Source organism: Rana temporaria, chromosome 8, assembly GCF_905171775.1.
Source record: "Rana temporaria chromosome 8, aRanTem1.1, whole genome shotgun sequence".
In the NCBI taxonomy this organism is placed as follows: domain Eukaryota; kingdom Metazoa; phylum Chordata; class Amphibia; order Anura; family Ranidae; genus Rana; species Rana temporaria.
The window spans coordinates 30,377,278-30,396,309 of NC_053496.1; the positions used below are offsets into that span (position 1 = coordinate 30,377,278).

At 45.3% G+C, this 19,032-nt stretch overlaps 1 protein-coding gene across 2 annotated transcripts in view; it reads right to left on the reverse strand.

Moving 5' to 3' along the window:
• LOC120946788 overlaps nt 1–19,032 on the reverse strand; it is a 149,275-nt gene that overhangs the window by 9,533 nt on the left and 120,710 nt on the right. For both annotated transcript variants that reach the window (XM_040361485.1, XM_040361486.1), the window contains exons 14-18: nt 16,534–16,649; nt 8,738–8,855; nt 5,474–5,551; nt 892–975; nt 656–763 (exon numbers count right to left, since the gene is read on the reverse strand). In XM_040361485.1, coding sequence (XP_040217419.1) covers nt 656–763; nt 892–975; nt 5,474–5,551; nt 8,738–8,855; nt 16,534–16,649 — 504 coding nt within the window. The remainder of the gene's footprint in view (nt 1–655; nt 764–891; nt 976–5,473; nt 5,552–8,737; nt 8,856–16,533; nt 16,650–19,032) is intronic.

A 19,032-nucleotide genomic window follows, 5' to 3' on the forward strand; every position in this document is an offset into this window, starting at 1 on the left:
TGGTTTGAACATTCGTTGGAACGCATGTCGGCTTGGACCGAGCGGTGTGCAGGCCAATCAAACAGGCTGGTTGTGTTGGTGCTGATTATAGCACCTTCAAATGTGAGTGGCAAATTTATATTTTTAATCCTTGCTTTGACTTTTAATAAAACTGTTTCACAATATCCTGGATTATTATCTCCCTGGGTCTCGGTTATTGATCTTTGAGGAGATCAGCTGGTGGTGGATTCCCAATATACCATTCTTAAGGTGGGACATTGTGAAAACAACGTGCAAAAATGGTGGTGCCCTATGACACCAAAAGCGCATGTTATAGATGCTGTTGGTAAGCATACACTTTGTGGTGGAGCACTTATATGAGGAGTATCTGCGGCACTTTAAGACCAGAAGCACGGTGATTGGAGCATTCTTCAGCGAGATTTAGGAGAATTCTTTGGACTGTGCAATATTTGTTAATAATTTTTATAAATACATTTTTTTTGCACCTTTGGACTCTCAAGTATATTTGGTTGTATTTTTTATCCTTTGTTCATATGCAATTATCACATATGTGTTAGCGCCTTGATTTTCATTGATTCGCAAAGACACTTCAGTGTTCAGATCCCAACCCAACGCTTCCAATTCCTGCTGGACTATTGTGGGTCTAAACACTGACCTGACTATCTGGGGCGTACCGCCTCAAGGCGCACAGGTAGTCCTCCAATCCTCGACGGCTGATCTCTTCTTGGATGTAGCGCTTCCTAAAGAATTCCCACACCGAGTCCTGTACATGACACAAACACATTAATGATAGTGTACAGGTATAGGGGCCAGTACAAAGGTTTGGTAAATGTTTATTCCTACACACAGATGGAATACAGGTGGGCCCCAGTTTTGAATGTTTTAACCTACCTGGATTTGGCTGATCTGGGATTTGCCTTCCAGCTGTAGAACAATGGTGGCCACCAGCTGCTGAGTCACAGACACACAAAGCTCCTGTGAACAATGAGATGCCAATCACATGATCTACAGTAACCAATACAAATCATCAAACGATAAACAACCCCATGTGACTTGCACATAAGATACATAGGACAAAGCCAATCAAGACAAGCTAGGTACAGTGTATATACAAGGTCTACACACCCCTGTTAAAATATCAGGTTTCTGTGATGTAAAAAAAAAAAATGAAACAAAGGTAAATAATTTCAGAAACATTTCCGCCTTTAATGTGACCTATAAAGTGTACAACTCAGTTGAACAACAAACTGAAATATTTTAGGTTGGGGCGGAGTAAAAATAAAAAAATAAAATTATGTGGTTTCATAAGTGGGGATGTAGCTGTGTTCAGAATTAAGCAATAACATTTAAACGCATGTTAAATAAGAGTCAGTACACACCTGCCATCATTTAGAATGCCTCTGAATAACCCAAAATAAAGTTCAACTGTTCTAGTAGGTCTTTCCTGACTTTTTCTTAGTCGCATCCTATAGCAAAAGACATGGTCTGCAGAGAGCTTCCAAAGCACCAGAGAGATCTCATTGTTAAAAGGTATCAGTCAGGAGAAGGGTACACACGATTTTCCAAGACATTAGATATACCATGGAACACAGTAAAGACAGTTACCATTAAGTGGAGAAAATATGGCACAACAGTGACATTACTAAGAACAGGACGTCCCTCCAAAATGTATGAAAAGACGAGAAGAAAACTGGTCAGGGAGGCTGCCAAGAGGCCTACAGCAACATTAAAGGAGCTGCAGGAATATCTGGCAAGTACTGACTGTGTGGTACATGTGACAACAATCTCCTGTATTCTTCATATGTCTGGACTATGGGGCAGAGTGGCAAGACGGAAGCCCTTTCTTACCAAGAAAAATGTCAAAGCCTGGCTAAATTTTACAAAAACACATCTGAAGTCTCCCAGAAGTGGGAAAATGTGTTCTGGTCTAATGAAACTATGGTTTAACTTTTTGGTCATAATTCCAAATGATTTGTTTGGCGCAAAAACAACACTGCACATCACCAAAAGAACACTGTACCCACTGTGAAGCATAGTGGTGGCAGCATCATGCATTGGGGCCGTTTTTATTCAGCTGGAACAGAGCGTTAGTCAAGGTAGAGGGAATTATGAACAGTTCCAAATACCAGTCAATATTGGCACAAAACCTTCAGGCTTCTGCTAGAAAGCTGAACATGAAGAGGAACTTCATCTTTCAGCATGACAACGACCCAAAGCATACACCCAAATCAACAAAGCAATGGCTTTGCAGAAGAAGATTACAGTTTGTGAATGGCTCAGCCAGAGCCCAGACCGTAATCCCATTGAAAATCTGTGGAGTGATCTGAATAGGGCTGTGCATAGGAGATATCCTCACAATCTGACAGATTTGGAGTGTTTTTGCAAAGAAGAGTGGGCAAATATTGCCAAGTCAAGATGTGGCATGCTGATATAGACTCATACCCAAAAAGACTGAGTGCTGTAATACAATTAGAAGGTGCTTCAACAAAGTATTAGAAGGGTGTGCACACTTATGCAACCATATTATTTTATTTTTATTTTTACTTCCATCCACCTAAAATATTTTGTTTGTTCAACCAAGTTGTACAGTTTATAGGTCACATTAAAGCTGCAAAAGGTTCTGAAATTATTTATCTTTGTCTCATTTTTTTACATCACAGAAACCTGACATTTTAACAGGGGTGCGTAGATGTTTTATATCCACTGTATATGAAAATAATGTGAGAAAGCAATCGGCACAGTCACAAAAAAAAAAAAAAAAGAAGAAGTTGCAAGCTAATACACCATTGGAGTGATTTCACAACACCCCCAAAATCAATATGAAAAAATGATTATGTAGCTCAACTTCACACACAACTACATAAATCATTCAGTTTAAACACCAAGGCCCAGATTCACAAAGAGATACGCCGTCGTATCTCTGAGTTCTGCCGGTCGTATCTATGCGACTGATTCATAGAATCAGGTTCCGCATAGATATTCCTAAGATCCGACAGGTGTAATTGTTTTACACCGTCGGATCTTAGGCTGCAATTCTAGGCCGGCCGCTAGGTGGCGTTTCGTTTTTTTTACGCGACGATTATGCAAATGAGGAGATACGCCGATTCAGAAACGAACAACCGCCCGGCGCTTTTTTTTTAGGTCGTTTGCGTTTGGCTTTTTCCGGTGTATAGTTACCCCTGGGTCTATGAGGCGCAGCCAATGTTAAGTATGGCCGTCGTTCCCGCGACAAAATTTGAATTTTTTACATCGTTTGCGTAACTCGTTTGCGAATACGGATGGACGTAATTTACGTAAACGTCGAAACCAATGACGTCCTTGCGACGGAATTTGAATTCCGCTGGGGGATTTATGATACGCCACCGCAAGTTTTGAGGTAAGTGCTTTGTGAATCAAGCACTTGCCTCAAAAAGTTGCAGCGGCGGATCGTAAATCAGATAGGTTAGCGGATCTAAAGATCCGCTAACCTATCTGAATCTGGCGCCAAATGTCCACATCAGAATAAAGTTCATAAACAATCCACGCTTCCAATCAGTGTGTATAAAGTGCACAAAATCATGACTCTGGGAAGATATTGTGCACCTTATACACATTGGTGATTGGAAGCACGGATTATATATGAACTTTATTCTGATATTCCAGTTTTTTTTTTTTTGTCAAAGCTTAATTGAACAAGCTGAAGTTAGAAGCGGATTGGTTTCCATGCAGTTGCTCCAGATTTTGCTCTCTCCAGTTTTAGTAAATCAACCCCTTGGTGTTTAAACTGAATGATTTATACAATTCTGGGTGAAGTTGTGCCACATCATTTTTGCATATTTCCTTAAAGGAACACTAAAGGTTCGTTTTGTATTAGATCAATTGATTGCTGTAAGCTAGAGCATTTAAATATCACTTACCTCGTTTTTCCTTTTGACCTCCAAAATACAGTAATCCAGGTTTGAAAATGCCATTTCCTGTCACTCCTCTTCTTGCTTTCCACCAGCATCTGAGCCGTTTTGCATGGTGGAAAGCAGAATGTGCTCACCACCTCCCTATGACTACAGCCCTGCGTGAAGATGCTCTCTTATCCCTCACAGGCATGGAGGCTAAGCCTAATGGGAACTGTAGTTCCCATTATGCGGTGATGTAGCAAGAATGAATGCGCACCGCAAACCAGGAAGTCAGTGAGAATAACGATTCAGGAGTGACGGAGGTGAATAAAACAGCTCGATTTCAACAGGTATCAAACTAGTTATAATGCAAAACATTACTGTTTACTTATCAGCTACTGTCAGACTTTAACCACTTACCCACCGGGCCTATTCTGGCACTTCTCTCCTTCATGTAAAAATCACATTTTTTTTGCTAGAAAATTACTCAGAACCCCCAAACATTATATAGCAGACACCGTAGGGAATAAAATGGCAGTCATTGCAACTTTTTTTCTCGCACGGTATTTGCGCAATAATTTTTCAAACACCTATTTTTGGGGAAAAAAAACGGTTTCATGAATTAAAAAATAACAAAACAGGAAAGTTAGCCCAATTTTGTTGTATAATGTGAAAGATAATGTTACGCAGAGTAAATAGATACCAAACATGTCACGCTTTAAAATTGCGCAAACTCATGGAATGGCGCCAAACTTTGGTACTTCAAAATCTCCATAGGTGACACGTTATTTTTTTTTTACAGGTTACTATTTTCGAGTTACAGAGGAGGTTTAGTGCTAGAATTGTTGCACACATTCTAACGCACGCGACGATACCTCATATCTGGGGTTTGAACGGCGTTTACATATGTGGGCGGGACTTGTATGCATGTTCGCTTCTGCGTGCGAGCTACCGGTGATAGGGGCATTTAAAAAAAAAAAAAAATCATTTTATTTTTACTTTACTTGTTTTTTATTTTTACACTTTTATTTTTTTTATCACTTTTATTCCTATTACAAGGAATGTAAACATCCCTTGTAATAGGAATCACTGTGACAGGTCCTCTTTATGGAGAGATGTGGGGTCAATAAAACCCAATAAAACCCCACATCTCTCCTCCAGGCTTACAAGCATGAAATCGGTGAAAAAACATTCAACGATCTCACACCGTCAGCTGCGATTGCGGCTTTGTTTACTTACGGGTACCGGGCGTGTCGTCATAACGTCGCGCCCAGGCCTCCGACGGTCATAGAGATGACTGTGACCGTCTGGTTTTTTGCATCCAAAAAATCGTCTTACACGCGGGAAAATACGGTATATTCATTTTTTTTCTAATTTTCTTAATTGATAAAAATAATAATAATGTTAATTTATTCATATCTGTGTGTGGTGTGATGGTTTGTACATATCTGTGTACGGGACATGCTGTCTGTAGTGGCAGGCCCGGTCATGTGACCCCTCACACATATCTATAGGCTGTTGGTAGTGAGCGCACCTTGTGCACAGTGAGTGTCCCTATGCTGCTCTTACTGTATACAGCTACAACACAGACATATTGTACACACCAAGGATATCATTCTACAAGATTCTGTCTTCAGATCGATCCTCTCAAACTCCTTCTCCAGCCCAGGGAAACTTGTATCCTGCAGAAAATACAAAAACACAAATAAGGTTCAATGGATTATTACACATTATTCAGACAGGACCGGTTGATCACACAAAAATATTCATTTTATTTACCTCCACCACACCGTCACTTGTTATAACACATTCTTGCAATGGTGTGCAACTTCCACCAGGGGGCAGAGATGGTACTACAGTAATTACAAATGCCGTACCGGTGACCCCACAATAGGGATAAAACTTTTTCGCGGAAGAGAGTTTAACAAGACACGTGGCCACTCATTAAAATTAGAAGAAAATAGGTTTAACCTTAAACTGCGTAGAAAGTTCTTTACTATAAGAGCGGCAAGGATGTGGAATTCCCTTCCACAGGTGGTGGTCTCAGCGGGGAGCATCGATATTTTAAAAAAAACTATTAGATAAGCACCTGAACGACCACAACATACAAAGCATATACAATGTAATACTGACATATAATCACACACATAGGTTGGACTTGTGTCTTTTTTCAACCTCACCTACCATGTAATGGGATCTAAAAGAATGTGGCTCCACCCACTATACAACATAAATTGAATTGTACTGACCCCCTGCTTAAAAACACGTATATAAAAATGTAGAAAGATTACTAGTAAAGGAGGTAGACGGGAGGACCTCATAACATTAAATTGTAAGGAAATTCAAGCGGAACTAGAAATTAAAGCGGAACTTCACTCTCCCAATCACATTGATTACTTGTAATCCTCATGCTGCCAACATTAATACATTCATAGGAAAGTATATAATATTTATAATAGTATAATATTTATGTTTTATATCATTTTTTTGCACGTTTTCAGTTACTTCCTGGTTTCTTGCCTAAGCAAATGATGTCATGCATCCCAGGAGTCTTCAGGAGGGGAGGAGATGAGGAGGGGTTTTCTCAGCTAAGCACACTCTCCTGCATGCATGCTTGTACTTAGGCCCCTTTCACATTGAGGCGTTTTTAATGCGGTACAGCGCTAAAAATAGCGCTGCTATACCGCATGAAAAATCATGCCCTGCAGGCTTCAATGTGAAAGCCCGAAGGCTTTCACACTGAAGCGGTGCGCTAGCAGGAGCGCTCTAAAAGTCCTGCTAGCCGCATCTTTACTGCGGTATAGGAGCGGTGTGTTCACCGCTCCTATACCGCGCCTTCCCATTGAAATCAATCCTTTTTCGGCCGCTAGCGGGGGAAAAAACCTCACCGCTAGCACCCGAATATCGCGGTAAATACGACGGTATAGCCACGCTACAAATAGCGCGGCTATACCGTCACCGCTGCTCCACGCCTCAATGTGAAAGAGGTCTAAGGGCAGATGGGATTCCAGGAAGTAAATGCTACTGTACATCACATGAGTCAAACACAAACTCACCGGCCGTCCAGGCCATTTCAAGTGGCCCTCATGCCCCTCCCGTAGTAACCCCCTTATTGTGGCCCTCACCTTGTTTCAGTCAAAAGCAGAGAGGAAGACATAACTCCTCCACCAGATCCTGCACTTTTCCATGCAGCCATGGAAAGGCTTGTATCTGCCCCGCTTCTCAGCAGTCAGCCACAGAGAGGAGGACAGAACTCCTCCTAGAGATCGTGTGCCTTTCTGTGCAGCTGCTGCACCCCCTCCTTTCCACCTTCTCTGGTCTCAGCAATCAGCAGACACTGGCCCCTTCCTCCAGACTCTGCACTTTATGATTTTCAGCTCGGGCCCAAGCTTTTTTCCCGGCAGCAGCACAAAGTAAGGGAGTGCACTGTGATGTAAGGGAAGGTGAGGGACTCTTGACTCCTGATGGGGGGCTCTTGACATCTGATATAAGGGGGTGGGGTGCTCTGGACATCTAGTCTTACAGATACAACCAGCCCTTTGATGGCAACCATAATGCTGATGCAGCCCGCAATGTGCGAGCCGCGCCCTCACTAGTCCCCGCTGTCTCCCGGGACCGGTGTGTTTCCCAGAAGACAGCGGGTGTGAGGCGAAGGGGCGTGACTCCCGTGAGAGTCTATTCCCGGAAGCGAGTGCAAATACCTGTATTATACAGGTATCTGCACCCCCCTCCCCCCTGAAAGGTGCCAGATGTGACACCGGAGGGGGGGGGGGCTGGATTTCCGAAAAGCGGAGGTTCACTTTTTGTGAGGACCTCCACTTTAAGGCACAATCACATCAGACATGGCTGGCACACCAACACCAGACACAGAGCATGTTTGTAGCCACATGGTAAGTGGTGATGACCACAGACTGGGCATGATGCACCATAACTCACAGGGGATGGGGCTATAATAGAGTGGGACAGAGGACGATGGGTACATTAAAGAGCAACAGAGGTGGGGGGAGACTTGGGGTACAAAGAAGGGACTAGATGTAAGGTAGAAAGGAACAATGGGGGCAGAAAGGAGATTGGGTATAGTAGAAAGGGTCAAAGGAGAGAGAATGAGGGTACAGTAGTGGAACAGAGGGAAATTGGGGTACAGCAGAGAGGGACAGGGGGGTTGGGGATACATACAGTAGGGAGGAACAGGGGAGAATTAAAGGACAGTGGACAGCGATAGGGGTGACTGGGGGTACAGTCAGAAGGGACAGAGGGGAGATTGAAGTACAGTGGACAGGGATAGGGGTGACTGGGGGTACAGTCAGAAGGGACAGAGGGGAGATTGAAGTACAATACAGCTTAGGGACAGATGGAAAACTGAGGAAAAGTAGAGAGGCACGGGGAAGGGGAGCAGGGTACATTACAGGGACAGAGGGGGACTTGGGGTATAGCAAGAGTGGACTTGTGGTACAAAAAAAAAAAAAGGTACAGATGGGGAACTGAGGGTACAAACAGAGTACTGGTGTACAGTAGAGGGACACTGGTGCACTTAGAAAGTCAGAGATTGGGGCACAATAGAGGATCATGGAGGGTAGGTTGGGGTACAATGTTGAAATAAAAGAAGATTTAAGTACAATAAAAAGGCTGTTGGCTCAATAAATGCAGAACATTTGCTCAGTTGTATCAGATCTATGTACAGCACAACCACAATTACTTAGAACTGTGTTTACAGTGTCAGGTGTTCTGTGGTGTCCCTGGGCACTGCCTCCTCCACACAGGGACTGCTGGGTAAGGACTCAATGTATACTTTAGTGCAGGAAAACCAGATGTTCCTCCATCATTATTCCCCTCTGCTGCTGGGGGATTCTGCTAAATCATTTGCTCACCATAGCCCAGCTGGCTGCTTCTGATTGGCTCCTGGTGCTGTCTAGGGACCTCTGAGCAATTTTCGCTGTATGGTTCCCATGAATGGTGCCCACCAGAGACATCGACTTGCTGGCTTCTCTGTAGAAGAGATACAATATTGTAAAGTGAATAATCTGTTACTGCAATATATCTTCAACAACCTACCTCTACAAATGTATAACCTCTGCATTGTATTTAGAAGTACCTACCCCATGACTGTAAATGCAACTACAATATCTACCAACACATCACACACACAGTATGGAGACCAGCACATCACACACACACAATATGGAGACCAGGACATCACACACACAGTATGGAGACCAGGACATCACACACACAATATGGAGACCAGGACATCACACACACAGTATGGAGACCAGGACATCACACACAATATGGAGACCAGCACATCACACACACAGTATGGAGACCAGGACATTACACACACAGTATGGAGACCAGCACATCACACACACACAATATGGAGACCAGGACATCACACACACAGTATGGAGACCAAGACATCACACACACAGTATGGAGACCAGGACATCACACACACAGTATGGAGACCAGGACATTACACACAGTATGGAGACCAGGACATCACACACACAGTATGGAGACCAGGACATCACACACACAGTATGGAGACCAGGACATCACACACACAGTATGGAGACCAACACATCACACACACAGTATGGAGACCAGGACATCACACACACAGTATGGAGACCAAGACATCACACACACAGTATGGAGACCAGCACATCACACACACAGTATGGAGACCAGCACATCACACACACACAATATGGAGACCAGGACATCACACACACAGTATGGAGACCAAGACATCACACACACAGTATGGAGACCAGCACATCACACACACACAATATGGAGACCAGGACATCACACACACAGTATGGAGACCAAGACATCACACACACAGTATGGAGACCAGGACATCACACACAATATGGAGACCAGGACATCACACACAATATGGAGACCAGGACATCACACACAGTATGGAGACCAGGACATCACACACACAGTATGGAGACCAGGACATCACACACAATATGGAGACCAGGACATCACACACAATATGGAGACCAGGACATCACACACAATATGGAGACCAGGACATCACACACAGTATGGAGACCAGGACATCACACACAATATGGAGACCAGGACATCACACACAGTATGGAGAGACCAGGACACCACACACACAGTATGGAGACCAGGACATCACACACAGTATGGAGACCAGGACATCACACACACAGTATGGAGACCAGCACATCACACACACAATATGTAGACCAGGACATCACACACAGTATGGAGACCAGGACATCACACACAATATGGAGACCAGGACATCACACACAATATGGAGACCAGGACACCACACACACACAGTATGGAGACCAGGACATCACACACACACACAATATGGAGACCAGGACATCACACACAGTATTGAGACCAGGACATCACACACAGTATGGAGACCAGCACATCACACACAGTATGGAGACCAGCACATCACACACAGTATGGAGACCAGGACATCACACACAGTATGGAGACCAGGACATCACACACAATATGGAGACCAGGACATCACACACAATATGGAGACCAGGACACCACACACACACAGTATGGAGACCAGGACATCACACACAATATGGAGACCAGGACACCACACACACACACAGTATGGAGACCAGGACATCACACACACACAATATGGAGACCAGGACATCACACACAGTATTGAGACCAGGACATCACACACAGTATGGAGACCAGCACATCACACACAGTATGGAGACCAGGACATCACACACAGTATGGAGACCAGGACATCACACACAATATGGAGACCAGGACATCACACACAATATGGAGACCAGGACACCACACACACACAGTATGGAGACCAGGACATCACACACACACAGTATGGAGACCAGCACATCACACACAGTATGGAGACCAGCACATCACACACAGTATGGAGACCAGGACATCACACACACACACACACACACACACACACAATATGGAGACCAGGACATCACACACAATATGGAGACCAGCACATCACACACAGTATGGAGACCAGGACACCACACACACACACACACAATATGGAGACCAGGACATCACACACAATATGGAGACCAGCACATCACACACAGTATGGAGACCAGGACACCACACACACACACAATATGGAGACCAGGACACCACACACACACACAATATGGAGACCAGGACATCACACACACAGTATAGAGACCAGGACATCACACACACACACAATATGGAGACCAGGTCATTGCACACAATATGGAGACCAGATCATTGCACACACACAGTATGGAGACCAGGGTATTGCACATACAGTATGGAGACCAGGACATCACACACACAATATGGAGACCAGGTCATTGCACACAATATGGAGACCAGTTCATTGCACACACACAGTATGGAGACCAGGACATTGCACACACACAATATGGAGACCAGGACATTGCACACACACAATATGGAGACCAGGACATTGCACACACACAATATGGAGACCAGGACATTGCACACACACAATATGGAGACCAGGACATTGCACACACACAATATGGAGACCAGCACATCACACACACAGTATGGAGACCAGGACATCACACACACAATATGGAGACCAGCACATCACACACACAGTATGGAGACCAGGACATCACACACAGTATGGAGACCAGGACATCACACACACAGTATGGAGACCAGGTCATTGCACACACACAATATGGAGACCAGTTCATTGCACACAGTATGGAGACCAGTTCATTGCACACACACAGTATGAAGACCAGCATGTCACACACAATATGGAGACCAGGACATCACACACATCACAGGGACTGGTACACACACTAGAACAGGCCACTGTACACACAGCATGGCGACCCGAACACAACAAACACAACTTTTTTTTTTTTTTTTTAGAACAGGACACTGAACACAGGAAGTACCAGCACACCACACACACTATGGTGGGGACTAGGGATGAGCTCAGGCATGTGCAGATCCTAATCAGAACCCACCTGAGCGAGCCCACCATGAAGTTGTCATCTGAGCCAAACATAAGTGCCATTTCTTGCTCTACGACCGCACCTATACACACCCATCATATATGTACAGCATGCTTTGACAGCAGGTGATTGGCCCAGTACAGATTACAGCTTTCTAGCGGGCTTGCTCAGGTGGGTTCGGATTTGAATCTGAAGACGCCTGAGCTCATCACTAATTGCTGACCAGGGCCATGTATATGCATAATATGGAGACCAGTATACTGGGCACACATAATATGGAGACCAGTATACTGGGCACACATAATATGGAGACCAGTATACTGGGCACACACAATATGGAACTTAAACTAGAGAAAAATATCACTGCACACAGGATTGACAATAAAAAAAGCCACCAGCACTATGACTCTAGATACGAAAACTTTTGTACAAATGTATACATAAAAGATTTCAGATTCAATTACAATAAATGTGAACCTCTAAATGCAAAACAAAAAAAATACATAAATAAATAAAGCATAACATATAACTTAAAGCGGTTGTAAACCGCATAAACAATTTTTTTCCCCCAAACCTGCAAGGCAAAAGGCATAATCAGCTAGTATGCACCGCATACTAGCTGATTATGAAATACTTACCTTGGAACGAGGTGAAGAAGACTTACCTGGTCCATGCCGAGCGGGATGTCATCTTGCTCCGGCGTGTCTTCCGGGTATCGCTGCTCCAGCGCTGTGATTGGCTGGAGCGGCGATGACGTCACTCCCGCGCGTGCGCGCGGGAGATTTAAAATCGGCAAGGGTCGGCGGCTGCCGGTCCTTTCGCCGTGGATTCCCTCCTGCGCATGCGCCGCTGCGCATTGCGAGGGGAATATCTCCTAAACCGTACAGGTTTAGGAGATATTCTTTATACCTACAGGTAAGCCTTATTATAGGCTTACCTGTAGGTAAAAGTCAAAAAGTGGGTTTACAACCACTTTAAAGTGTTCCTAAACTCACAACAATAAAATCAGTCTGTAAATGCAGTAAAGCATGCTTGTTCTACTCACTGTGGAACCCAAGGGGTTAATCCTCCCCATTGTGTAAAAAGGCTGTTTGATCCTGTCTTCTCTGATCCTCCCCTTCTTCCACAGTCCCTAATCTATCTGCTGATAGTACAGAGCCTTAGGGGCACTCTGCACATGCTCAGTTTGGTGTGTATTGCTAGAGGTTTTTTTTTTCTTGGGAGGGTGCAAGTGATCAGCACAGGGCCAATCAGCACTGTCCAGACAGAGGGTCAGGGGTCCTGCAGCCTCATAGGACAGTCAGAGGAGAATGAAAACTCCTATAAGCTTTAACAAGACACTGATAGAAGTCACAAGACTTCTATATATATTGCCGATGAGAAACGGTATTCAGCAGTTTCTATTTACTAAAATAATTGAATTTCCATATTCTGTCTACGGTGGGAGATCAGATATAGTGAATGCAGGCTTCTGGGTTAGGTAACACTTTAAAATAAGAGTAAAAACTAAAACCATACAATCAAAGCAGTCAGCCCGTCCCCCAGACAATGTGATCTCTGATGAAATGCATAGGTCGGGGCCTACAACGGTGACATTACCACGCACACTGGTCCTATTGGATGGTCGGGACTGAGTTTGGTTGGAGTCCGTAGGAACGCCACTTGATACTATACATGCTGTCAAAGCTGTCTTTTGTCCTTTTAACACGTAGATGCATGTTTTTTTATGTCTTTATGAAAGTGTTTAACGTAAGGGTTTATGACTGGTTATTTTTGACTGGTTCATGCTGAGGAGGCGGAATGGTCAGGGGGAGACCTTAACCCTCTCTGTGCTGTATGGCCACCTGTAGTGCAGAGGTCAACATCTTCCGGTAAGGAGCCGCAATACACTTTTGGCCGGAAAGCACTGCACATCACCTTTTTAAATAGTTATTGCGGACTTTTCATCTGGATGCTTCTTATCCTGTTCACTCTTTATTTCAATTGTGGACTTTATTTTCACTTGGATGTCTCTCACTAGAGAGTGTACAGAGACTTCTAATTCTGCTCACTCTTTATTTTCACTTGTGGACTTTGTGTTGTTTGTTTTACCACTTCTGCATTGCATGGTTTTAGTTTTTACTTTTTTTTTTTTTTTTTTAGCATTTAAAGCGGGAGTTCACCCGAATTTTTTTTTTTAACATTAGATTGAGGCTCATTTTGTCAAGGGGAATCGGGTAGTTTTTTTAAAATCGAAGCAGTACTTACCGTTTTAGAGAGCGATCTTCTCCGCCGCTTCCGGGTATGGTCTTCGGGACTGGGCGTTTCTATTTGATTGACAGGCTTCCGAAGGTCGCATACATCGCGTCACGAGTAGCCGAAAGAAGCAGAACGTCGGTGCGGCTCTATACGGCGCCTACGCACCGACGTTCGGTTACTTTCGGAAAATCGTGACGCGATGTATGCGACCGTCGGAAGCCTGTCAATCAAATAGGAACGCCCAGTCCCGCAGCCCATACCCGGAAGCGGCGGAGAAGATCGCTCTCTAAAACGGTAAGTACTGCTTCGATTTAAAAAAAAACCACCCGATTCCCCTTGACAAAATGAGCCTCAATCTAATGTTAAAAATTAACTTTTCGGGTGAACCTCCACTTTAAGGCTCAGCACACTGCATCTCAAAGAAGCGGCTCCTACAGGCTTTTAAGCTCTAATCTTTTTTGCCTGAAAACTCCACTAATTAAATTCCTGACTCGGTTTGCGAGTGTTGTCTTACAAAACGAGCAGGATTCAAGCCTCTGTGGTGTGCAGTACTGCGTTTGGCCAGAGCTGCAGGGGGGGCCGGAGCTGTTCGGAAATACTTGGAAACACTTGGAATACTCATTTCCCGAGCCTTTCCGTTTCATCCGCGATGTCCTGAGTATTTACGAGGTTCTCCAGTGCCCCCCACCTCTGGCCACATGCGGTATTGCATGCCATAGAAGTCAATGCAGAACAAATTATTTTCGTTTCCATTGACTTCTATGGGAAAACTCGCTTTGATATGCGAGTGCTTTGGATTACGAGCATTCTCCTGGAACGGATTATGCTCGTAATCCAAGGTTCCACTGTATACATAAAATAATATGCAAAGTGGTTGAAGCTTCAGCAAGGCAAAGATGTTTTTATTACAAATTATGTGAGCAGACTGCAGTTCCTTTTGGAATATGGAACTTACATTTAGAACGGTCTCACTGTAGAAAGATTGTGGAATATAAGTCTCCACTCACCCCGGTATCTGTGTCCACACTTTATCTTAGGGGGGTGGCAGTAACTGTATGAGAACACCCATTCCGTTTGATCAACTGTCCACCCAAGATCAGCAGGCCTGGAAGCAACGCTGTATCTCGGAATAGGCTGACAAGGCCCAAGTCTAGGGCAGCACTTTGCAGGGGGGCAGCACGAAAAGAGTCCCCGCGGCTTGCGCTACACTTTTAGTGTAGCACCAGTCTTGGGGCGGACTGGGTCGGGAGGCAAATCGGTCTAGTGCCCCCATAAAGTGTCCGCACTACTGCCGGTATAATAATTCTGGCAGGGCCACCATCAGGAGGGGACAGCCCATATACATTGGAGGAGGCTAGGGCGGCAGACCCAAACCAATGAGTTGTTGTGTGGGTGGGTGGCGTTCCACAACTGTGGGGGGTGCTTTGCATCGCTTCTAGTTTTGACTGTTCTATCATAACAGTGGACCTCTCACCCGAGTTCTCAGCTAGAGAGAGAGACAGATGCCATGTCGTGAGGCTAAAAACTGTCAGGAAGTCAGTCGGCGGGCTCCATAGCAAAACAGGAAGTGAGAGTAAATCCCTGCAAATTAAGGGACTCTACTTCCCCCCCAAGGCCCTCAGAACTAGTGTCCCCACTTAAATGGGGGTGTGGCCTTGACAGAAAAAAGTGGGAAGGGGTGGGTCATATTTTGATTAGGGGGTGCATGAGTTTGGTCAGGCCTAGGGCAGCACAAAACCTAAATACACTACTGCCTGGAAGTCAATACACAGGTCACCAGATCAAGTGAGAATCCTATATTTATAAAATACTAAAATGTGTAAAAGTGGATGATAAACAGCGAATTGTACAATTCATCATGAATGGGAACTACAGAGATTCCTGAACTATGCAATTCCCTGGAGATCAACATGGAAGAGATCGGAAAGTCACGGTGATTGTCATCATCACTATTTGTAACACTCCGGTGGAAGAGGCGGAGAGGAAAACATGGAGGAATCCAGAGCTCCGCTCCTAATGACACTAATCAATATCTGCCTTGTTCTCCTCTCACCTGTCTATTCCCAAGAGGCCCTGACACTGTCTAATCGACTCAATTAATGTCAGCGCTGACATGGCAATCATGTCTGGGCATGTCACATCACAGCCATGACAGACATCTGTGTTGGATACATCTTAATTTAATTCATGCTTTTCTTTCCCAGAAGGCTGTGCACCTGGCAGCGGCTGCTTTGGGACATTTGGCCCCAGACGAATAGGGTAAAAATATTCTCTAAAACAAAAGGCAAAATCCACCCCAAACTGCTGCTTGTAAACGCAGAAAATCCCTGGATGTAAATCATCAATAATGTCTCAGTGTTTGGCAGGTGCAAAGAAAATGTCATCATATACCCCACTGAAATACTCACATCTTGGCATGCACTGCAGACAGGTGCACCTGAGGGCGGCAGATTTTAATGTGGGTGCAGTTCTGGGGCAGGCGAATCAGCTTACTCTCTCTGAACTTGTGAGGACACAGAAGGGTCTGAAAGATAAAAAGAGTGGAAGACGTTCACTCTGGGGACCCCTTCGAAGAAACACCAACTTAGACAATGCTGCAATTCTAACTACGCAACACACAGCAGCATGTGCCGCGAACAGTTCAGTGACTCCTAGCAGACAACAGGAATGTGCTACAGCATGGTGAATTTGAGGCCCCGTACACACGACCAAACATGTATGCTGAAACTGGTCCGCGGACCAGTTTCAGCATACATGTTCGGTCGTGTGTAGGTGCGAGCGGGCCGAATTCCAGCAAACATTTGCCCGCCGGGCCTTTTCCCAGCGGGCAAATATTCCTGGACGTGTTTTAAAACCGTCCGCTGGAATCCTGCCCGCTCGGACATGTACGGTCGTCAGTACAATCCTACCGTACATGTCCGAGCGCCCGCCGTCCCTCGCATGCGTCGAATGACTGGAAGCCTTTAAATGGCAGGCCCGCCCACGTCTCCGCGTCATCGCCGCGTCATCGTCGCCGCGACGACGCGGACACGCCCCGCGTATTGTTTACGCGCGGACTTCTGTACGATGGTTAGTACAACCATCGTACAGAAGCCCTCTGGCAGGCATGTACGGTGAAAACGGTCCGACGGACCGGTTTCATCGTACATGTTTGCTCGTGTGTACCGGGCCTAAGGGGTAACACGCCTAATATGAGCACCGCCACCTGCACATGAGCATGTTCCTTTGCTTTAACTGCTTCATCCCCGGAAGAATTTACCCCCTTTCTGACCAGAGCACTATTTGCTATACGGCACTGCATCGCTTTAACTAACAATTGATCCCCTATCAATCAGCAAGATTTCTGGCTATCTTGCAGCGCCCAAAATGTGCCCCTGCTCAAGAAAGCAGTGAGTGATAACGGCTATGTGAAAATCCTAGAATTCCATCACCGGCCTTAGACAGTGTCTCCCTGGGAAGAAAAGAAGTGCAGAAAACTTTTTGTTTTGTGTTTCTTGATGTGAACTGTATAGTCTAAGCAAGGGGTGTTCAAACTTTTTATCAAAGAGGGCCAGATTTGCTGAAGTGAACATGCACGAGAGCCGACCATTTTGCCTGAACCGTCTTTGAACCGTTAAAATGTGATCGTCCGAGCACTAATACACTGCCCAACAGGAATTCTCTTGTCTTTGTGGTTGTGTGGCGAAGATGAGCTTGGGCATGTTATTTGGATATATAAATATATCTTTTGTGGCCCCAACAAATCCCTGAGCGACCCTCAGGACCAAGGATAAGCTTGGGCGTGTTATTTGGATACACCATATTTATTGGCACCCATCAATGCCCATCTGCAGCCTCACCATTGCAAAGCATGCAGCCTCACCATTGCCATGAATGCAGCCTCACCATTGCCATGAATGCAGCCTCTCCATTGCCATGAATGCAGCCTCACCATTGCCATGAATGCAGCCTCTCCATTGCCATGAATGCAGCCTGATTGATGCTCATCTGCAGCCTCAGAGGGGACAGGGAGGGGGGCAGGACGAGCACCAACAGATTACATACAGATGAATCTCCTGTTTACTCAGTGGCCTCTTTAATACAATGTCCTGCCTCCTATGATAGACAGTCGTCCAATGGCAGCCCAGGAGAAGGGACTTCCTATTACAGATTCTCTTGTATGTAATCTTCCTGCCCCCTCCCTGTCCTCACCGGGGAAGCACAGATAAAAAACGGTATACATCTTTTGGGGGCCACAAAATATATATATATACAAATTGCCAGGGGGGGGCGCAATAAACCGGAACATGGGCCGCAAGTGGCCCACGGGCTGGACTTTGGAATATGCCTGGTCTAAGCGCTCCTCCAGAAGTAACCTTTCAATCTTGAGCATTATAACAGGTTATGATGAGAAGGGAATAAAGCAACACAATGGAGTAAAGTAAAAAAAACAGAAGGTATTCACATCTCTTTCCATCACATATCCCAAAAATATTCCTAATGTCAGGACAGTGCTGCACACTGAATTTGTAGCATTAACCACTTCCCGGTCAATAGACAATTGACGTCTGGGAAGTGGTTGTGAAATCCTGACTGGACGTCTATTGACGTCCAGCAGGATAACATGCCGGCGCGCGCCCGTGGGGGCACGCAGCGCTGCGATCGGTGATGCTGAGTGTCAGTCTGACACCCTGCATCTCCGATCTCAGTAAAGAGCCTCCGGCGGAGGCTTTTTACCACGTGATCAGCCGTGTCCAATCTGATAGTCGCAAGTAGAGAAGAGCAGATCAGCGGCTCTCCTGACGGGGGGTTTGCGCTGATTTTTTATCAGCACAGCCCCCCCTCGGATGCCAACACTAAACCACAGGGAAGCCGCCAGGACCACCAGGGAAGGGGGCAACATGTGGATGGCCAGATACATCCCCCAT